The sequence below is a fragment of the Ovis aries genome, chromosome 3 (assembly GCF_016772045.2).
Source record: "Ovis aries strain OAR_USU_Benz2616 breed Rambouillet chromosome 3, ARS-UI_Ramb_v3.0, whole genome shotgun sequence".
Taxonomy (NCBI): Eukaryota; Metazoa; Chordata; class Mammalia; order Artiodactyla; family Bovidae; genus Ovis; species Ovis aries.
The window spans coordinates 43747922-43771992 of NC_056056.1; the positions used below are offsets into that span (position 1 = coordinate 43747922).

General features: G+C 37.7%; 2 protein-coding genes across 8 annotated transcripts in view; both read right to left on the reverse strand.

Annotated features, from left to right (window-relative positions):
* The window catches only part of AFTPH (aftiphilin), a 71665-nt gene that overhangs the window by 26932 nt on the left and 20662 nt on the right, over nt 1–24071 (reverse strand). For all 7 annotated transcript variants that reach the window (XM_027966696.2, XM_027966695.2, XM_060413863.1 and 4 more), the window contains one exon: nt 12621–14584. In XM_027966696.2, the coding sequence (XP_027822497.1) occupies nt 12621–14552 (1932 nt within the window). In that variant the 5' untranslated portion in view covers nt 14553–14584. The remainder of the gene's footprint in view (nt 1–12620; nt 14585–24071) is intronic.
* On the reverse strand, nt 4637–6232 carry LOC101114597 (heterogeneous nuclear ribonucleoprotein A1). The gene has a single exon (XM_004005840.5). The coding sequence runs from the start codon at nt 6165–6167 to the stop codon at nt 5205–5207; it is 963 nt and encodes a 320-aa protein (XP_004005889.2). The 5' UTR covers nt 6168–6232; the 3' UTR covers nt 4637–5204.

Below are 24071 nucleotides of genomic sequence, written 5' to 3' on the forward strand. Positions count from 1 at the left end.
GATGCCATGATCTTAGTTTTCTAAGCTTTAAGCCAACTTTTTCACTCTCCTCTTTCACTTTCATCAAGGGGCTCTTTAGTTCTTCACTTTCTGCCATAAGGGTGATGTCATCTGCATGTCTGAGGTTATTGATATTTCTCCCGGCAATCTTGATTCCAGCTTGTGCTAGTTGATTTATATGTTATGTTAATTTCTTCTGTACAGGAAAGTGACTCGGTTATACATATGTATTATATACACACACACACACACATATACATTCTTTTCCATATTCTTGTCTATTATGGTTTGTCATAAAACACTGAATGCAGTCCCCGTGCTATAATAGTATGACCTTGTGAAAACCTTTCAGAAATATCTCTGTTTCTAATAGAACAAACAAAAGGGGAAAGAACGTCTGTTATAACTAAGAAATTTAACAGCTCATCTGTCATTTTGATGATCTGTGTTATCTTCTAGATATTCCATTTCTCTACTCTTCTATGGTGTGTATATTTGGGGTTTTGAATAGTACACTACCTTTCCCTCCAAGCAAAGCTTGCATACTCCCTAGAGTATTTTCTCCGAGAACACTGGCATTTTGGACTATTTTTATTGATTGAAACTTGTATTTAGACTAACTTAGATTTTGGGGGTACTAGTAGGTTTTGTCTACATGTGCAACCTACAAGAACATTCATTCCCACTTTCCTAACTTTATTTCAGATACATGTAAAATGTTATCAACTTAGCTCACCTTACTACTTAAAACACCAACCAGGAATACAAAAGGTTAAAGCTTACTGAAAGATTAAATGTACCACTGAAATGCCACCCACTATACAAGAAAAATGCCACAAAATGATGGTACTTTCTGCCAAGTAACAAAAACAAGTCAATGCTTGATTTCTGTTGTTTAGTGTAGTCAGCAAACAGGACGATAAAAAACAAAAGGAAAAACTTTCATACACCTATTTTCTAAAGCAAAATCTCTTTTGAAAACTATTATCAGAGCAAAAAACTTAATGTTGTGTAATTAGTCTCAGGGTACTTTTTTGCTATCTCTACAAAAGTTAGTCTAACACCTTCCTTCATTATATTCATGTGTGTGATATGGGAAAAGGTTCTCAGTATCAATTATGAAACCTACAGTAAAGAGTAGACTCAAGATCCCAAGGCTTGTGAAACTTGAGTGCGTCATGGGGACCCACACTTAGTCGCTTCAACAGAGGGAATGGACAGACATTACTTTTAAAGGGATCAGATAACCATCTAATTGGAAACATAATAAGCACTGGCTCCTCCTGGGCAGGGAAGGTAAACAAAAACTCACACATGGCCAAATTTTATTTCTCTGTAAATTAAAACAGAATCTTCTTGTATCCTCTTTGTTATCCATTTATGGGATAGAAAAAAATATATATCTCTCTAGGGATGAAAGAAAGGATTTCAAAGCATATTTAATCATTTGATCAATCATTAAATGTAACTACCAGGTCTTACGTATGAAAGTGTTAGTCATTCAGTCGTGTCTGACTCTTTATGATCCCATGGACTGTCTATGGAAATATCCAGGTAAGAATGCTGGAGTGGGTAGCCATTCCCTTCTCCAGGGATCCTGCTGACCCAGGGATCAAAGCCAGGTCTCCTGCACTGGAGGTAGATTCTTTACCATCTGAGTCACGAGGGTCTTAGGTATACTAGTGAGCAAATCCTCACATCAGTGGAATGTATTGAAGAAATAGAATGTTATTTAAACATAACCACTTTTAAACTTTGCTTTAAACTTCTTCCCCAACCTTTTTTCATAAAGAATAAAATTACATGGAAATTTTAAAGGGAAGTTCCATATGACTTTAGGATTAGATATGACAAGTCAATTGCTTCAAATCTTTTTGTTGAATGAGGTAGAGCAGGAGTTGGCAGATTTTTTCTCTGTAGAGCCAGATAGTGAATATATTTTATATTGCAGGCCATCCATAAACAAATAAGTGTGGGTGTATTGCAATGAAACTTTATTTACTAAAACAGGCAACAGGACAGATTTGTTTCCTAGGCCATAGTTTGCTGATTCCTGAGGGAGAGCCAAAAATTTAAAATGAAGATTCAAATAACCAGAATCCACTAACTGAACAGTACCACCCACCATAAGGAGGAACTCTTTAACAGTTCAACAAGAAAGCAGTTAAGAGAATTAACAAAGATTCTGAGTAAAATTAAATTTCCTAACATTTTACTTTTTAAAGTTAAACTGTATATTAAAGTATAGTTGATTTACAATGTTGTGCCAATCTGACTTACAACAAAGTGACTCAGGTACACACATATATGCATTTTTAAAAAATATTCTTTTCCATTATGGTTTATCACAGGATGTTGAGTATAGTTCCCTGTACTATACATTAGGACCTTGTTGTTTATCCATTTTAAATGTAAATAGTTTGCATCTACCAACCCCAAACTCAACAGGACTGTTGAGTCCATCCCTTTCCCTCCCTCCCTCTTGGCAGCCAGAAGTCTGTTCTCTATAAGTCTGTTTCTGTTTTGTAGATAGGTTCTTTTGTATCATATTCTAGATTCCACATATAAATAATATCATTATTTTTTAATGTATATTGTTTTAACTATCCAGAAGACCAGTTTGATGCTAAAAGGGCTACATCTTGTTCATGGTAATAAACAATGCCAAATTTCATTTACTAGTAGTTAATTCCAGTAAGTAAATGGCTGATGTAATTATAATACTTCAGTAGAAGACTGTGGACCCAAGGGGCTGAGACTCAGTTTCAGAAGGGAAGCTATCAGGGCCTACCTCACAGGGTGAATAATAAATTAGAGGAGTGAATATTTGACACTCAGTGTGTGCTCAAGAAGTGATAGCTTTTATGACTACTATTGTTATACAGATGACACATACAGACAAAATGGCATGCCAAGGGATAAAATAAATGTCAAAACTAGGTTCAAATCTCACTAAGGCTATTTCTCTACCACTATTTAACATTCTATATCATGATTAAAATACTTGTCTCAATTTATATCAATTTCTACTATACTGTAATAAGAAATTAAATAATCAAATAATTTGCGTGCTCCCTAAGTTCTTCCTATCAAGTCAGGAGACAAGTAGGTAAGTAAAAATATCTGCCATTAAGAGCTGCTTATAGAAACAGAAACTGTTACTGCTACTTCTTGGGGATTTAAAAAACTGGTGAACATTTTGGTTGACAGTTGGCATTTGTGACTTAAATCTTGATCATATTATGAAATACAAAGAGTGTAAACCACACGTTAGGCGTGTTAAGTACTCTACTTCCCAAGAAGCACAGTAAAGTTCAAAGATGCGATGGAACATAGTCTAAAATAACTTAGTAAGTAGACGAGGTACAGGAATATAACATCAACGCCAGAAGAAGAGAAACGAACCCACCACGAGAATAGCTTCTCCTGTGATCAGGCAGATAACGGATTTTCTGAAACACTGTAATCAGACACTAAATTTTAAAAAACTCACTGCTATTTTGAGCAAGATTGATACTGCTAAAGGTTTCAGGTTTTTGTCTTTAAGATTATTAAATAATTTTAATTATTTTTAAATACATGCATTTTTTTCCCTCAACACTGCCAGCCAAGGTAATTTAATATGTACAACAGCCTTAAAGTCAATAAAGTGAAATATTTTTTAAACTTTGACTTAGACTACTATACATGAGCAAATTATTCATCTAAACTACAATTTAGTTTCTAACAAAGTAAACTGTAAATTTTTACTAAAGAGTCAGTGTTGCACTTCTAATCAACGTGATGGTAACAAAAAAAAGTACACACACATTCAGCATACTAAACATTTAGCTGAGGTTAGGACGTGAGTCTGAGTGAACTCCGGGAGTTGGTGATGGACAGGGAGGCCTGGTGTGCTGCGATTCATGAGGTCCCGACTGAGTGACTGAACTCAACTGATAACAGTAACTAAATAAAAAACTACCCACTGCAGTTACTTGAATTTCAAATACCTTCAACTTCAAAGAGGAAAAATAACCATCAATTCTCTCTTGAATTTAGAATTAGAAAACTGGTGACTGAGCCATGTTTGATATATTGTATCAAATTCCAGCCTGCAAACAGCAGCACATCTGGCCATTAAACCTTTAAAGAAACTTGGGCTCTGACAAATGTGGGGTACTTGCTCTTCCAGGCAAGTACCAGGCTCCCTTTTATTTTGTCTGTTGTGCCCAGTGCTAGGAAGCCAAGGGAGAAAGCCTGCTACTTACAGAGGAGTACACCTGTGCTCAGAAGAATTCCTACTTGTCAAAACTATTCTGAGAAGGGAAACTAGCCAGAATCAGCAGTTTAACTCTCAAGATAGTCTGACAGATGAGTATACAGGCCAACTAGGGGTATCCTACACAAATTATCATTTGCCTATTACATTTTGCTATTCACCAAAACAGTTGGCAACACTGTTTCGTGCACCTTTTTTTTTTTTTCAAGAGGGTATTAAATCTTTTATTGATTACACATGATAATGGATGATACACAAGCTTCATTCCCATCTATAACTTTATCTGGTACCATAATTCAATTTAGATATATTGCATAGGATGTGCCAACAATCATTAATAACCAAAAAAAAAAAAAAAAAAAACCACTCCATGACTTTGCATGGGTGACCCTTTTAATGGTGAACTCCAGGTCACAACACAGTAACTGTCAGTTCAACTACACCAAGGTTCTGAAGACAACAGCTTCTCCACCAAGCAGGTTTGTAAATAAATTTCAAATGAACCTGGCATTACCCTGAAGGAATTCTAACTTCACACTGTTGGGGGTAGTTTACCAAAATGGCTTCAGAGTAGACTAACTTTACACAGCACATTAAAAAAAAAAAAAAAAGACATTTATTCAGCGTCATGATCAGACTATTACATTTAGCAATCAACAGCATGGGTGCAAAAAAAAAAAATCTACATTAAAACCCTTTGTTGGAATGCTTTACACTTTCCACGGAACAGAAACTAAAATAACCTGTTATACAATTAGTCACAAGTACAGTCCTCGAGTTTTTTGCCCATACACATGAGTATTGTCTAAAACATGTCTTCTTTGTAGCAGCTAGGCCCTGCCACCACTGTGCTTGGCTGAGTTCACAAATCTGTTGTAACCTGTAGCTTCCCTGTCACTTCTCTGGCTCTCCTCTCCTGCTAAGCTTTGTTTCCTGGCAGTAATTAAAACCTTCTGCCACTGCCATAGCTACTGCTGCTGCTGGAGCCACCATAGCCACCTTGGTTTCGTGGTTTGGCAAAGTATTGGCCTCCACCACCATAGGGGCCAGAACTTCTTCCTCCAAAGTTTCCTCCTTTCATGGGTCCAAAATTTGAAGATTGATTGTTGTAATTGCCAAAATCATTGTAGCTTCCGCCACCTCCAAAATTGCTTCCGTCATTACCAAATCCATTATATCCATCCCCACTGCCACCATATCCGCCACCACCGCGGCTGCCACCAAAGCCACCTCGACCACTGAAGTTTCCTCCACGACCAAAGTTGTCATTCCCACCAAAACCACCTCCACGACCGCCACCAAAGTTTCCAGAACCACTTCGACCTCTCTGGCTGGATGAAGCACTAGCCATCTCTTGCTTAGACAGGGCTTTTCTCACTTCACAGTTGTGGCCATTCACAGTGTGGTATTTCTGAATGACAATCTTGTCTACGGAGTCATGGTCATCAAAGGTTACAAAAGCAAAGCCTCTCTTTTTGCCACTGCCTCGGTCAGTCATGATTTCAATTACTTCAATTTTCCCATACTGTTCAAAATAATCTCTCAGGTGATGTTCTTCAGTGTCTTCTTTAATGCCACCAACAAAAATCTTTTTCACAGTTAAGTGGGCACCAGGTCTTTGAGAATCTTCTCTTGAGACGGCCCTCTTTGGTTCCACAACTCTTCCGTCCACCTTGTGTGGCCTTGCATTCATGGCCGCATCCACCTCCTCCACCGTGGCGTATGTGACAAACCCGAAGCCTCTGGATCGCTTGGTGTTTGGATCCCTCATTACCACACAGTCTGTGAGCGTTCCCCATTGCTCAAAATGGCTCCTCAGACTCTCATCGGTTGTTTCAAAGCTCAATCCTCCAATGAAGAGCTTCCGCAGCTGTTCGGGCTCTTTGGGAGACTCTGATTTAGACATGACGGCAGTGGAGGCGGGGAAGACTTCAACGATGCTTTCTCGGCGGCGTCCACGGGCAGAAAAGCTTTCGTGCACCTTTAAAAGCCATTTTTAAGAAATCCATTTCTGAGATTATTCACTAAGTACAGCTAACATTTATTGAACACTTGTTATGTGCAAGACACTGTGCTAAGCACCTTCATATGTACAATTTCATTTTAACTTTATAATGAGAGTTTTGAATAAGTCCTATTACTGTTCTCTACATCTCAGGTTCAGGGAAGAAGCTAATGCAAGTCAGTGCTGAACCTGGATCTGAATCTAGGAGGGTGACTCCAGAGCCTTGATTTTTAGGTATCAATAATGTATTCCACATCATGGCAAATAGATCGGGAAACAATGGAAACAGTGACAGACTTTATTTTCTTGGGCTCCAAAATCACTGCAGATGGTGATTGCAGCCATGAAATTAAAACACACTTGCTTCTTGGAAGAAAAGCTATGACTGACCTAGACAACATATTAAAAAGCAGAGACATTACTTTAGTGACAAATTCGTATAGTCAAAGCTATGGTATTTCAGTAGTCACCTATGTGACAGTTGGGACTATAAAGAAAGCTGAGTGCCGAAGAATTGATGCTTTTGAAATGTAGTGTCGGAGAAGAGTCTTGAGAGTCCCTTGGACTGCAAGGAGATCAAACCAGTCAATCCTAAAGGAAATGAGTCCTGAATATTCATTGGAAGGACTGATACTGAAGCTGAAACTCCTGATGGGAAGAACTGACTCACTGGAAAAGACCTTGATGCTGGGAAAGATTGAAGGCAGGAGAAGAGGATGACAGAAGATGACATGGTTGGATGGCATCACTGATTTGATGAACATGAGTTTGAAGAAGCTCTGGGAATTGGTGATGGACAGGGAAGCCTGGCGTGCTGCAGTCCATGGGGTCACAAGGAGTCGGACATGACCGAGCAACTGAACTGTATTATAACCAGGACCAACTTCTGCAGTAGGCACAGGGCCTGGGGTCCACAATAATTTTAAGGGTTCATGAAAACATTTTAATAGTTAATATTAGCATACTCATTTTTATACCAAGTTATAAAACAGAATTCAAGGGGAAGGGGCTCACAAAAATCATATGTGGTCATGGCTATACTACCTTCCAAAGGTTCACTGGCTTTTATAGGATTTCCCTATCTTTCCCAATTTTCTCATTTCTCATATATATGCTTTCCTATTAGGAAAGATGTATTAGGGTCTTCATTACCTTGAATATCTCTATATTTTATTTTCTTCAACCCATACAGGATTTCTGGGAAAGCAAAAATGATTACCAAATGTTTTAATTCATCAATGAGGGCAAAGCACTAAGCCTAAATTATACTCACTCCTAGTTCTGTCCTATCTCCATGTCTGGGTTTGGAGGAAGAAAGCCCTTGGATATACAAGCAATCATTTCACTTTATTCACTGACGCAAGTAAGTCATACGATCTAACGCAGAGCTTCTCAGCTGATATGGCTCAGTTACAAACAGGTTACAGGTCTTCCAAAAATCCTGAAAGCTATATATGGACATATGGTATTCCCTCTTGTGATGGCTAATTTTAACTTGACAGGGCCAAGAGGTGCCCAGACATTTGGTTAAACATTACTCTAGATATATATGTGAGGGTGTTGCTGAATGAGATTAACATTTGGATCGGTAGACTAAGTAAAGCAGATTGTCTTCCTTAATATGGATGGCCTTCAATCAACTGAAGACAGTCTGTAGACTGTAGATCATAGGATGTCCATTATCACCTCCATAACTGCATGAGACAATTCCTTATAAAAAACTGGTCAGTCTGTCTTTCCATGCATGCATGCATCTATGTATCCAACTTCCTGGTTCTATTTCTCTGGAGAACCTTTGACTAATACATCTCTGTTTTGTATAAATGACTACACTGGGGTATAAAGAGACTGTGTATTGAAACTCTCATTCAAAGTTCCAAAGGAGTGTATAATGCCAGCACCGAAGATCCTAGAATCTGGCTCTTAGGCCAGACAAAAGCACACCTCTTTTAAAGTATCTTGATTTTTTTAGGGTAATTTTTAAAAATTCCTTCAACATATTTCTAGTTAGTTTTCCTTTCTTCCTTACAAACAGTAGTCGATCGTGTCAACAGTTTTAATATTGATAGCATTAGGTCTTGTTCTTAAGTGGAAGTTTAGAAGAAACATAAAATCCACCGGGCAATTTAATCTTCCATTTAAGAGGATATCTTATGCCTTACCATCATTAAATATTAAGTAAGATATCAAGTACAATCTACAATTGTATACTTATCAATCCGTAACTTCAAGCTATATTAAGAAGAGTAACCAATTCCCTCTGCTCTAAAAAGATGGTTTGCTGCTTTTGTACAATTTCTGGAAAAATATAATACAGTATTTCTATTTTGGAATTAAAGACCAGAATTTCAAATTTTCTGACAGAAATAAAAGTAATTGCTGTCCAAACACTTCAAGCAAGCAAAGAGCTATAAGGCCTAAAATCTCAATTTCTTTCTTTTCAAATTGAGATGTTATTGACTTATAATATTATGTTTCATATGAATAGTTCAATATATGTATATACTACAAAATGATCACCATAGTCACATATTTTTCTCTTCTTATGATGAGAACTTTTAAGAACTACTCTCTTAGCAACTTTCAAATACAAAATGCAGTATTACTAACTGATCACCATGCTGTACATTATATCTCTAAGACTGATTTATTTTGTAATTGGAAGGTTGTACCTTTTGACTACTTAATTTGTTTTGTTGCTTACTTATGTTTTCAGTCATAAGTTTAAGTGTTCACCAACAGAAAGGAAAACCTGCACAAATCTCAGGCAGGTGATTAAATAAACGAAGGTGAATATGTCATTACACTCAGTAAGAGAATGCTGACTCTGCTAAGCAAACCAATAACTGAATCTCAAAATAACATAAGCCAAAGTATTAGTGATTCTCTTCTTTTTCATTTTTTGGACATTCAATTTTTAAAGCTCTCAAGATAAATCTTCTTCTAATAACATTTTCCCAGTAGTGTTATCAATTAGATGGCTAATAAAAGAAAATGATTCATAGCTTCCTTTTCTATAGCCAATTAATATAAAGAGATTACTTACCCCAATTACCTAAATTCTCAAATAACACCCAGAGCAACATTTTAAAATTTTTACAAAAGCTCAGGGTTTAATGCAGTGTTCATGACATTACTGCCTTTATCATATATCTAGGAAAAAGCATCTTGACTATTTCAATCAAGGTTCCTTTCTAGAACATTAACAGATTACAAAAAATAAAACAGTTAAAACAATACACATAATGGTCTTTTGAAAAAAACACTGCTTTCAAAGTAAGGAGATTTTTATTATTGTCATTTTATTTTGTTCAAATCTTAGCCCCATAAGTGAAAAATAGTTTTGACCTTTTTCCAATTCGTATACTAGAGACATCACTAATTTGCTTTTCTCTACAATTTATAAGAATGTTAACAGAAAAATGAATAAACTGAACTCTGGGTTCTCAGAAAAAAAAAAATTCACTGAGGGGGAAGAATATTTCTCAATAAATGGCCATTATGATTTTTACATCAAGGCCTGATCCCTCTGAGGCTTACTGGAATCACATTTGAGAATTGGGTTGACTAGGAACATTTTAGAAATTTGAGAGTGTTTTCTAGACTCTTCCCTAAGTAACAAATTATTGCAATAAGGTTGCAATAATTGATTGTCTCAATCTAGGGAAGATATTTCATTAAAATGTTAAGATATCCCTTTGGTAGACTGAAAATAGAAAAATACTAAAAATAGGGACCTGGCCAATGTCACATACATAGTGAAAAGTCAAAGAAATTTGAAACAACTACTATACCATTTGTCTGACTTCACAATGAACTGTTCCCTGTGTTTGCTTAACTGCATTAACTGAGCTCTGAATTCTAGAAGACTCTCACAACATTCTGTCAAAGTACAATTTGATGGCACTCTGTTCAGGAGAGAATCGCTGTATCTTGGTAAGATTCAATCTACAATCAAAGTTTTACAACTTACAATTAAAAAAAACAACTAATGCTTATATTAATATGTGAGGATTTCTGTGCTGTCCCCCATTACATGGTAGCAGCTAGGATAAAGATTTTAAGATAAATATTAGTAAATCTACCCCTCTCTAAGAGAACTAGATTAATGTGCATTTCAGCAGATTCTGACAAAGGAAGAAACTACAGGTCACAGGCCTCCTTCACGACAGCAGGATAAGGATGAAAGTCCCTTTCCATCTCCCCAACTCAATTCCTCTCCAAATTCCTCTTCTAGCCCCACTTTCAGCAGTTTCTCCTTTCCAACATCCATCTCCAAGTTCTGTTCATTTTGCATAACCCATTCAGCAAAAAGAAAAGCTTGAGAATGGAACCAGACAAATCTCAGGAAGTCAATGCATCCTGCTATATCTATACCATTTGTGTTTTATTTTTACAAAACAGAATCATACTACAAGATTCTTATTTTTCAGTGTATTTTTTTCACTCATTAAAAGATTTACTGTCCTTTTATCTTCACAAAAGTCTGCTGCTATAGATATTATCTCCTTTTTACAGACAACTGAGTTCAGAAGTAGTTTGTCCAAAATCATAATGTTATACGGCACTGAGTCAAGATTCGAACTAAGATCTGTAAGATTCCATAAAGCCCATGTACTTTATTTCCTTCTAGTATATCTAGTTATCAAATTACACATAAATAACTTTAATCAGCTCATAGGTTGCAAAAAAATCCTTTTTTAAGTGGTTATACTTTAAAGATTCATTATATAATGATGATGTTTCAAGTTCTAAGGCTATAAATTAAAGACCATCCAATACCAGTGTCAACCTATACTCTAGCAAGATGAAAGTAAACAGGGAAAGGATTAGGTCAAAAACCAATAGCCTTTGCTTTGTGTTATATAATTCACTCTTTGTTTAAAATTGTAAGCTTCTGCCTCAATAATGAATTATTCAACAAGAATAATACACATTAGCCAAACCATGTAATAACTGAATTAGCAAATTAAGCTGTTCAGACACTCAATGTCAAATGAAAAGTGATTTGTTGTACACTCCAATGGGTGGTACCATAATTTCTATAATATCTTAATGTATTAGAGCTATCAAAGCAATGATGTATAACCATTTAAATTAACCAGACTTCAGAAATATTTTCAATTGAAAATGGTTTGCTTAGCAAAAGATAACTGAAGAATCAGATTTTGTTGATTCTTATTCTCAGTATCTTTAAAATAGGCCGGTGGACCAAGTTAATACTTGGTAATAATACACGTATCAATAAAAAGCAATGATTTTCAAGGAAATGCTCTATTCTACACTCCTAGGGTTGAGGAAAGGTTAAATGTAGCACAGGGTACAACTCAGGACTGCAGAACAATCTGAATAACATACTGCACCTCTACTTTAGGGGCTACTTCAGGTCAAAATAAACCTTAATGAATCTTCTCTGAAAGTCTGGACCAGAAAAAGATAAAGGACAAGGGCTAAGGGGTAAAAATATTCTCCCTGACAAGGCTAATCCCTAAGAAAAGTAAACATAAACATACATTTGCAAGAAATTATAAGCAAATAAACAGTCACATTAAGTCAAGGTATGGCTGTTTCTTGTCCTAGGTCTAACCCTCAGTTGTGTCCTACTCTCTGTGACCCCATAGGCACCTCTGTCCATGGGATTTCCCAGGCAAGAATACTGGAGTGGGTTGCCATTCCCTTCTCCAGGGGAATCTTCCCAACCCAGGGATCCAACACTGGTCTCCTGCATTGCAGATAGATTCTTTACCATCTGAGCAACCAGGGAAGCCTTCTTGTTTTAGGTCTAACCCTTAATCTATCTCACAGCCTCACCCCAGGTCTTTTATTAGCTATTAAACTCTGAGGCCCAAATCTGCTTTCTTTAAATCCTTTCTCTAACCTTCAAGTCCCTATAGCCTTCAGCAGACAGGTTTCAAATTCTGCTTGCTCTTGTCTGCAATCAAAATTTGTCCTAGACAAAATTAAGAGATTACTTTCTGAAGCTTAAATCTTAGTTTAACCTTGTAAAATCACTCTTAAGGTAGAAACTGAAGGATTTGCTAGAATAGTTCATTAGCTAATTAATGAATTTTTACATAAGTGGTATTTACACCTACCAAAAAACTAAGTTGATGAATTTCTATAAATATTAAAGAAACAGATAAAGAAAAATCTTACCAAGCATTATTATAGGAATGTCTCTTTAAAGTTAATCAAGTGATTGTGAAACATGTAACTAATCTACAAATCTGGCAAACATTATGTATCATAAAGAGACTCCTTTAACAGGGACCCAATTAAAAAATGCTTTTTGAAAAGCTAAATTAGAGACCTCCACAGCACTGTTATACAAAATAGAGAAAAATCAGTAAATACCTGAACTGAAGTGGTTGTTTCGTGTAAATGACCACCAGCAACTGCTCCTTTGGAAGCTGCTAAGGAGACACTGTGCACTTTGGGGGTTCCTGGAGCATCAATCTTTTCATCTGTCCTATGCGACTGCCAGGCTTCCTTTCGATGATGAGATTCAGTGGCTTGCTGGTCTCCAAAAGCAGCCCAGGAATAGCTATCTTTCTGTCCATCCTCAAAAGCATTCCAATCTACAACCTGGCTAAGACCAGCTGAACTGAAGTCCGCAAAATCATCCGAGTCTTGAAAAGCACTGCAGTCATCTTGAATATTTGGCACAGAATCAAAGTCTCCAAACTCACCTTCTTGCCCAATTTCCAGTTTTGAAATAGGTTCAGTGCCTGTCCCAGTAGGTTTTCTTGCCAAACTGCATCCCTCTGATAAACTATCAGAAGTCTGTTTTAGGTCTGACTCAGAAAATACAATCTCCTCTTGGCAAGAGACAGTATTTGATTCCCCGAATTCTCCAAAGTCATCACCTGGTTCACTCAAATGTGGAAAGTGCTCTGAGGACTCTTCAAAAGTGACATCACTCATTGAATCTTGGGTACCAGCAGTAACAAAAGGTGGAGTTGTGCCACTGGCTGTGCCAAAGTCACCAAAATCATCCTCAATGGTATCGTTGCAAGTCACAAAGTCATTACTACTATCATCATTTTTTACACTCACAGAATCATCCAAAACATTTTCTTCTGTAGGATCAAAGCTGAGGCTCTGGGAGTCAGTAAACCCTCTAATTTCTTCTTTGGAAGAACCAACTTCGTCATCTGCATCCAAAGTTTTAATAGAAACCATGCACAGGTCAGCACATTTAGAAGTGAATAAATCAAGATTTTCCTCAGCTTCACATTGTTCTCTCCTACTGGCTTCTGATTTTTCAGCTGGGTCTGCCAAACTCCAAGCCTCTGACTGAACCCTTGAATTGAAAAATTCATCTTGTTGCAATGTGGGAAGGCCTTGCTTTCCCCTGCTGAAACCCCTGTCACTCGCTATGCTTATTTCTGAAACACAAACCTGATCCTTTCTAGCAGTGTCTCCTTTATCATCAAAGCTTCTATCCAAAGAAACTTCTTTTACAGAATTCAGTTCATTGACTCTATTAATTTTATTGTTTTCCTGAATGGTTAGTGCTTCATCATTTAAAACTGCACATCCTATTTCTTCTAGTTGTATCCTTTCTTTTCTGGAAAATGTGGCAAAATCTGCAAATTCCTCAGCGGGACTAGGTGCATAGTCTAAATTATACTCAGTACTATGAGTGCTAACAGGCTTTCGTCCTTTTGAATCAGCTACAGCGTCCAGATCATCTGTTCCCTGAGGATTTACAGTTTCCAACACTGCAAACCCATTTGTTAGAATCTCCAGACAAGGAGGCTTTTCACCATTGCAGCTCTCTAACTGCTTGTTCTGATGAACAACATTCAGATCAGTTCTAAAATCTCCTGGAGAGAAACTTTCAGGTGTTCCAACATTCTGTCTCTGCTCAACTTCTTTATTTAAATCTCGTGGACTTTCTATGCCATCAATGGAAGTATCTAAAGTTTTAGATGAAATTATTTCTTTGCTGGTGGTAGAAAGTAAAACATCAGACTGTCCTTTCACAGGAGAAGAAAGTTCAGCAGTGATGTCCTTATCGTTACTATTTTTAATGGACTTAAAGCTTGTAAGGCTATCTACATTTTCTGAGAAATCATGAATTGGCATAAAATGGTTTGAAGGTACAAACTCTTCCTTGGGACGAGTGTAATCTGGTGTATCAAAATCAACAAACCCTACACCAGAAGGGCTAACTTCAGAAAACCCACCAAATTCCCCAAATTCATCGTCATCATCATCCTCAGCTCCATTGTCTAGTGGTGGTGGGGATGAAGAGTACATTCGAATGATGTCTGGCTCCATCGTTCAATTGCTTTCAAATACTTAATTTACACCTGGGGAAAAAAAAAGATTTTTTTTTAGGGAACAGATTACATATAACAAAGTCATTCAGAATTCTCTCAAAGAAACTTCAAAACAGTGTAAATTTACAGTGCTCTGCTTTTTAAACTATTTTTCTGTAAAGCAATTATCCTTCAATTAAAAATTAAATAAAAAATTTTAAAAACCTAAAAAAACACAATTATTTTTATCTTAGGTAAGATTACACAGCTATAATATAATGGCAAAAGAAACCAAAACAAAACACCTTTTACAGTGTATGTTTCCAAGGGCATTGATAGCACATTACTGAATCTGAGGATTCCAGAAAATTTCAAATAAACACTTACAAAAGTACATCTTTTGTAACAAGCACTTGCTTGTTCTCTTAGACTCTCCTTCTAGTTCACTGGGGACTCAGGACTTGCCTTGTGGATTTGTAGGAGTTCTTTATAAATAAAATGAAAATGCTGTCTTTAATAATGGCTGCATATATTTTCTTCAATTTGCTTTTCAATGTTTCTTTCTGACTCAAGTTAACTTTTTCTGGTTTTATTTTTTCAGAGAAGCTTTAGGTTCACAATAGAATTGAGCAGAAGATATAGAAACTTCCCATACGGATACTACCTGCATTAATTTGCATAGTCTCCTCTGTTATGAACATCTACCGAAGTGCTGTGTTTGTTACTACTGATGAACCTACACTGACACATCATTACCCAAAGTCCATAGTTCTTATTAGGGTTCATTCTTGGTGCTAGCATTCTGAGTTTGGACAACTGCATAAAGACATGCACCCACCATTACAGTATGACACAGGGTAGTTTCACTGTCCCCCAAATCCTGCGTTCCACCTAACTCTATTCATCTGTCCCTCTCCCCTACCCTGGCAAGCACGGATTTTCTTACTGTCTCCATAGTTCTGCTTTTTCTAGAATGTTATGCAATTAGAATTACAGAGTATGCAGCCTGTATATACTGTATGATTGGCTTCTTCCACCTACTAATATGTATTGAAGGTTCTTCCTCCATGTCTTTTCATGGCTTGAAAACTTATTTTCTTAAACTACTGAATGGTATTCCATTACCTGAATATACCATAGTTTAATTTTTTGTAACTTTCCATTTTGAAATTGCTTAGGTTGACAAGAAGCTGTAAACACAGTACAGAGAGTTCTCCTGCATGCTCTCACCCAGTTTCCCTCAGTAAGAACACAGTGAACAAGAATGGCACACGACCAAACCCTGAAACAGACATCCATGTAACCTACTAAATCAGCTACACAGCTTGGTTAGATTTCATCACTTTTCCTTTCTTAGGGTGTCTGCACAGTTTTATGAAACCGATCATACGTGCAGATTAGATTTCATTGTCACTATAATTGGGGTTAGAACTGTTGCAAAAATAGTTCAATAATATCAGTATAAAGTCCTTTGTGCAATCCCTAAATAGTCATGCCCTTCCATAAACCCGAACTGTTGGAAACCACTAATCTATTCTCCATCATTATAATTTTGCTATGTCAAGAGTGTTATCTAAATGGAATTATGTAATATGTAACCCTGTGAAGCTGGCTTTTTCACTCAGCTTAATGCTCTCAAGATCCATCTATGTTATTGTATGTACTCACAGTTCATTCCTTTTTATTGCTAAGTAGTATTCCACTATTTAACTTCTATGCAGAGTACATCATGAGGAATGCTGGGCTGGAAGAAGCACAAGCTGGAATCAAGATTGCTGGGAGAAATATCAATAACCTCAGATATGCAGATGACACCACCCTTATGGCAGAAAGAGAAGAGGAACTCAAAAGCCTCTTGATGAAAGTGAAAGAAGAGAGTGAAAAGCTTGGCTTAAAGCTCAACATTCAGAAAACGAAGATCATGGCATCTGGTCCCATCACTTCATGGGAAATAGATGGGAAAACAGTGGAAACAGTGTCAGACTTTATTTTTTGGGGCTCCAAAATCACTGCAGATGGTGACTGCAGCCATGAAATTAAAAGACGCTTACTCCTTGAAAGGAAAGTTATGACCAAGCTAGATAGCATATTCAAAAGCAGAGACATTACTTTGCCAACAAAGGTCCGTCTAGTCAAGGCTATGGTTTTTCCAGTGGTCATGTATGGATGTGAGAGTTGGACTGTGAAGAAAGCTGAGCGACAAAGAAATGATGCTTTTGAACTGTGGTGTTGGAGAAGACTCTTGAGAGTCCCTTGGACTGCAAGGAGATCCAACCAGTCCACTCTGAAGGAGATGGGCCCTGGGATTTCTTTGGAAGGAATGATGCTAAAGCTGAAACTCTAGTACTCTGGCCACCTCATGTGAAGAGTTGACTCACTGGAAAAGACTGATGCTGGGAGGGATTGGGGGCAGGAGGAGAAGGGGATGACAGAGGATGAGATGGTTGGATGGCATCACTGACTCGATGGACATGAGTCTGAGTGAACTCCGGGAGTTGGTGATGGACAGGAAGGCCTGGCGTGCTGCAATTCATGGGGTCTCAGAGTTGGACGCAACTGAGCAACTGAACTGAACTGATTCCACTATATAGATGTCATCAAGTTTGTTTTTCTGTTTACTCCATGTAAGACATCTAGATTATTTTCAGTATGTTTACAACTACAAGTAAAGCTGCTATGAACATCTGTGTACAGACTGTTATGTGAACATGAGCTCTCACTTCTTTAAGATGAATACTCAGGAGTGCAAAGCCTGGGTCACATGCTAAGTGTGTAATTAATGTTATAAGCCAAACTGTCTTCCCAAGTTAATTTTTAAGGGGTCAAAGTGATTTTCCATTAGTAGTTTTCTTCATTATTTTGCTGTCATAAAGGCTTAAATTTTAAATTTAATAAATATTCACTTTTATTTTCTTCTATTTTACAGGGTTTTTTTTTTCACATTTAATACATTTACAATTTATTTTGCCATATGGTCTAAAGCAAAGGTCTAAGTGAATTTTTTCGTAACTAGCAATTATCACAGTCACATTTCTTGAATAATTCTTCCCAGGCCTGTTAATTTATGATATCTCCTTTTTTTTTTAAAAAACACATTTAATTCTTAAATGGAATCTGTGTATGAGTTATTATTTTCCCCTGTACTAAACAGTCAAAAGTGTCACAAGACAGACTTATCAGTAAAAGGAAAGGGAAGAGTAATATCAAAGTCCTAGAATAAAAACAGCCCATAAACAATAAATTGATCCTCACAGTTGTCAAGTTCGACACAAGAGGAAATTGTTTACTACAAAATTCAACCAGTTTTGCAAGATAACAACAATAAATTCTTTCAACTCTCAGGATAAAATTTCTTAAGATCTTCCAGTTTTAGAGAGAAGATGCCTTATAAACCACATAATTTAATTCAGAGAGGAGGAAAATGAGGCTCACTGATAAGCAACTTTACTGAGTTATATAGCTGGTTAGCAGAAAATGGCTTCAGAACACAAAAAGATCTTTAGGTTAATGACTGGTCAGTGCTAAGAGAAATAAGCAAGTCAGAAGAAAAAAGATCCCATTGTAATATATCTACTTTAAATTGTTTACCTTATGAAATCAGCATTATAAAGAAGGAAATAACTGCTTTAGTTCCAAGATACTTTTTTTCCCTGCCGATTTAAAGAGAAAATCATACACACAGTAAAAGATACACATAGATTCTATTTTCTTCCCTTGTTGAGCTTCCTGATAACTGCTTCTAATGCTGGGTGTACAAGGTCATTTGGCCTCTAACAGTTTCCCTACAATTATGAAGTTCCTAGTGTTTAAAAATACTCTCCAATTGTTAATGAAAGTGTGGCGAGAGGGACACTTGCACACAGACACAGAAGGCAATTTGGCTATACTATATGAACTCTTGGAGAAGGCAATGGCACCCCACTCCAGTACTCTTGCCTGGAAAATCCCATGGGCAGAGGAGCCTGGTGGGCTGCAGTCCATGGGGTCGAGAAGAGTTGGACACGCCTGAGTGACTCCACTTTCACTTTTCACTTTCATGCACTGGAGAAGGAAATGGTAACCCATTCCAGTTGCCTGGAGAATCTTCTTGCCTGGAGAATCCCAGGGACGGGGGAGCCTGGTGGGCTGCTGTCTATGGGGTCGCACGGAGTCAGACACAACTGAAGTGACTTAGCAGCATACGAACTCTATTTTTTTTTTCTGTTAAACAACACGCTCCAGAGGGATTACATAAGCAAATTATGCCATATCATTACAATAGGATCCTTCTGAATCTTTTTAATATAATTCCTTTTTTAAATTTAAAAGCAATCATAATGATGCAGATATGTCAAAAGGACACAAAAACCAGCTTGAAGGGGTTACTACTGTTTAAATCAGGGACAACTTCAGGATCAAAATAAAGATGATGATGGATTATAATTCACTGAATAAAATAATAAACTATCAGCCCTCATGGATATAAACATGTAAATGAATAAACTGAAAGTTAGATTAGGAACAAGATATCGCACAGCTTCAAAATACCTCCCCACAACATACTTAATTACAAAGGGAACAAGGGTAACTTTCCCTTGGTGAAGACTGACACTTAGATTAAGTGATCAAAGTCAGTATCATTAGAAGCAGAAATACAGAAATCATGCATCACCTGATAAGATGCAATGAGGACACAGACTCCTTTCTGGAATCCCTGCCAAAAATACACAGTCTGACTCAACTCATGAGAAAACTTCAGACAAATTCAAATTGAGAGAGAATCTATGAAACAACTGGTCTATAATAATCTTCAAAAGTATCAATGCCATGAAAGTAACAGAAAAATTGGAAAACTATTTCAGATTGAAGTTGACTAAAGAGCTGTGGCAAGTAAATACTACACTTGATTCTCAACTGGCTCCCCTTTTTATAAAGGTCATTATTGGATGACTGTGAGACTTGAATCGGGCCCAAGGATTAGCAGCAATGCACTGATGATTTCTTGATTTTGATGGTAGTGTTGTGGTTATGTAAGAGAAGTTCTCGGTATACACACTGAAATATTTGGAAGAGATGGGGCAACAGTCTCAAACTGTTCTGGGAAAAAAAATAATCTTTTTATAAGTTTCTGATTACTGCAAGATGAAAACTGAAAAAAGGTTAAAAGCATCCCAGGAGATTTATGCTTACATTTAAATATGCCTGTTTTATAATAAAATGTGTTACTTACACAATAATAATGCTTTATTAACAATTACAGCAGATATGCATAAAATTTACCAAATTTAAACCACTTTTAAGTATATGGTTCAGTGGCTTTAAGTGTATTGACACTGTTGTACAACCATCACCAGCATCAATCTCTGGAACTTTTTTATCCTCCAAAACATCAAAGTGCCTTTGTACTTACTAAATGACAACTCCCCATTCTCCGTCCTCACCCCCCAGCTCCTGCAGCCACCATTCCTCTTTCTGTCTCTAGGAACTGTGACTACTCTAGGTGCCTCCTGTAAGAAGGATCATGCAGTATTTGTTCTTCTGTAACTGGTTTACTTCACTTTCCATGATGTCCTCAAGGTTTATACATATTGCAGCATGTGTCAGAACTGCGTTCTTTTTAAGGCTGAATATGATCCTATTGTATGTGATACTATCATCTGTTGATGGACAGATGGGTTGGTTCCACATTTTGGCTACTGTGAATCATGCTTCCATGAATGTGAGTGTATAACCTACCTTATTTTTTAAAATGTTTTTCTTTGAAAGAATAATAGATGAACGAAGTTGCAAAAATGGTAAAGTCCTGCGCACCCTTCACCCAGCTCCTATGGTGACATCTCAGATAGTTCTAGCATAACAGCAAAACTGGAAACACTGGTATTACCATCAACTGAACTACAGACCTTTATTCTGTTTTCACCATTTAAAAAAGGAAGGAAAAAACCTTACATTATTTTGTGTTTATGTATAGTTCAATTTCATGCCATGTACAGATCTATGTAACCACCAGTATCAAGATACAGACCTGCCCCCACTCTTCCAACCCATTTCTGTCCCTGTTGAGGTTGTTCAGTTGCTCAGTTGTGTCCAATTCTTTGAGACCCCATGGACTGCAGCACACCAAGCTTCCCTGTCTTTCACTATATCCTGGAGTTTGTTCAAACTCATGTCCATTGAGTCAGCGATGCCATCCAACCATCTCATCTCCCTTTTCCTCCTGTCCTCAATTTTTGTCACCATCAGGATCTCTTCCAATGAGCTGGCTCTTGGCACCAGGCGGCCAAAGCGTTGGAAGTTTAGCTTCAGCATCAGTCCTTCCAATGAATATTTTGGGTTGATCTCCTTTAGGATTGACTGGTTTGATCTCCTTGCAGTCCAAGGGAGTCTCAAGAGTCTTCTCCAGCACCACAGTTCAAAAGCATCAATTTTTTGTCACTGAGCCTTCTATATGGTCCAACTCTCACATTCATACATGACTACTGGAAAAACCATAGCTTTGATATATGGACCTTTGATGGCAAAGTGATGTCTCTGCTTTTTAATACACTGTCCCTGGGCAACCACTAATCCATTCTACATCTCCTTTAATTTTATGAAAAGTGTTATGTACATAGAATCATACAGCAGGTAACCTTTTGAGGTTGACTTTTTTCATTCAGTATAATGCACTTAAGGTCCGGGGCTGGATGAAACACAACCTGGAATCAAGATTGCCGGGAGAAATATCAATAACCTTAGATATGCAGATGACACCACCCTTATGGCAGAAAGCAAAGAAGAACTAAACAGCCTCTTGATGAGAGAGGAGAGTGAAAAAGCTGGCTTAAAACTCAACATTCAGAAAACTAAGATCATGGGATCTGGTCCCATCACTTCATGGCAAATAGATGGGAAAACAGTGTCAGACTTTATTTTCTTGGGCTCCAAAAATCACTGCAGATGGTGACTGCAGCCATGAAATTAAAAGACGCTTACTCCTCGGAAGAAAAGTTATGACCTACCCAGACAGCATATTCAAAAGCAAAGACATTACTTTGCTGACAAAGGTCTGTCTAGTCAAAGCTATGGTTTTTCCAGTAGTCATGTATGGATGTGAGAGCTGGACTATAAAGAACGCTGAGCACCGAAGAATTGATGCTTTTGAACTGTGGTGTTGAAGACTCTTGAGAGTCGCTTGGGGTTGTGGTAAGGACTGCCTGAGTAGATGAATACTGGAGTGGGTTCAGTTCAGTTGCTCAGTCATGTCCGACTCTTCGCGACCACATGGACTGCAGCATACCAGGCTTCCCTGTCCATCACCAACTCATTAATAATATACACTAATAGTATATTTAAATAGTATTTATAATAAAGATGCTAAAGACATTTACATATAGGTTTTTGTGTGAACACAGGTTCTTATTTCTCTGGGATAACTGAGCAAGCATGGGATCACTGGATCTTATGTTCAGTTCAGTTCAGTTGCTCAGTCGTGTCCGACTCTTTGCGACCCCATGAATCGCAGCACGCCAGGCCTCCCTGTCCATCACCAACTCCCGGAGTTCACTCAGACTCATGTCCATCGAGTCAGTGATGCCATCCAGTCATCTCATCTTCTGTCGTCCCCTTCTCCTCCTGCCCCCAATCCCTCCCAGCATCAGAGTCTTTTCCAATGAGTCAACTCTTCGCATGAGGTGGCCAAAGTACTGGAGTTTCAGCTTCAGCATCAGTCCTTCCAAAGAAATTCCAGGGCCGATCTCCTTCAGAATGGACTGGCTGGATCTCCTTGCAGTCCAAGGGACTCTCAAGAGTCTTCTCCAACACCACAGTTCAAAAGCATCAATTCTTCGTCGCTCAGCTTTCTTCACAATCCAACTCTCACATCCATATATGATCACTGGAAAAACCATAGCCTTGACTAGACGGACCTTTGTTGGCAAAGTAATGTCTCTGCTTTTCAACATGCTATCTAGGTTGGTCATAACTTTTCTTCCAAGGAGTAAGCGTCTTTTAATTTCATGGCTGCAATCAACATGCGCAGTAATTATGGACAGAGGTTCGTGACACTGTACAGGAGACAGGGATCAAGACCATAAAGAAATGTAAAAAAGCAAAATTGCTGTCTGGGGAGGCCTTACAAATAGCTGTGAAAAGAAGAGAAGTGAAAAGCAAAGGAGAAAAGGAAAGATATAAGTATCTGAATGCAGAGTTCAAATAATAGCAAGAAGAGATAAGAAAGCCTTCCTCAGTGATCAATGCAAAGAAATAGAGGCAAACAACAGAATGGGAAAGACTAGAGATCTCTTTGAGAAAATCAGAGATACCAAGGGAACATTTCATGCAAAGATGGGCTCGATAAAGGACAGAAATGGTATAGACCTAACAGAAGCAGAAGATATTAAAAAGAGGATCTTATGTTAGCACATGTTTAGTTTGGTAAAAAACTGCCAAACTATTTTTGAGAGTGCTGTATCATTTTACATTCTTATAACATTTTATTTGTAAAGGACCATCTGTGATGTTTAAGTAGAATCTGTTCATGGTTAATCTACTGCCTTTTCTATTGTTTGAAAAATGAAACATTTTATTGTTTCCAGGCTTACTTCAAACTGGGAAGTTAAGGCAAATACAAAGATCTGAATCAGGAACTTTGTAACCAACAACAGAAAGTAGTTTTTCTTCTTGTCCCACTTTAGCAAGGTATTCTCTCCCTCCTCAAGTGCGGCAGGCTTTCTGAGACCCCTGGACTATGAACGTTCCCACGTTCCTCAAAACTGTGTCACCTAGTGATGAGGAGAACACGGGTTGCACATTCACTTCAGCAGGTCTTGGCTCGGGTCCAGCTCACCCTGCAGAAACCTGACAGTGCCGCTGCTCCTGGGTTCCAGCCAAGAATGCCAACCAGCCAGTGTGGGGGGAGCTGAAATTTTCCAGAAAATTCTTGTGTGCCCAGGCCAATTCAGCAAAATTTGTTAACTGAAGTATATTTGTTCATTTTAGCTGAAGTGTAATGAATTTAAATATTAAGTCTGACTTAAACAAATCTACTATTTTTTTAACCACAGGAAAATATGGATGTTTAAGTAGTTCTTTCTACCAAAAAGAAGCATAGGTGAGCTGACATTAATACTATACCTGGCACACAACCGCCTCAATAAATATTTCTTCATCCTTAATGGACTACTTACTTCACACACAAGGAGTGCTATCTATTATCCAATTTCTTTACAATCTGAACAAGCACTTGTGTGTGTGTGGATGTGTGTTTTGCAGGGAAGGAGGGTATGCTCAACTTGCCTTTTGCTTGTCTGCTGATTACAAGACCGGCTAGAGGCCAGTAAACAAGTAAGGGGGATATCTAGGAAAGACTGAAGTCACAGTTTACACAAGGCTCTCCTGAGTGAGTAGTCTTGGTAGTCCTAAAGGTAGTCAGAGCAGCCCTGTGCCAGAGTGGCAGCCAGGAAGATAGGGGATACAATGAGGTGACTCGGAATTCATCTCTCTCAAGAGGAAGAGCCACATTTGTTTAATGAGCTCTAGCCACAAGTCTGAAATGGTCTTGGGAAAAAAAAGATGGTGA

Excerpts from the sequence above, each read along its gene's own strand:
- LOC101114597 (XM_004005840.5), bottom strand. The coding sequence starts at position 6,167 with ATGTCTAAATCAGAGTCTCCCAAAGAGCCCGAACAGCTGCGGAAGCTC.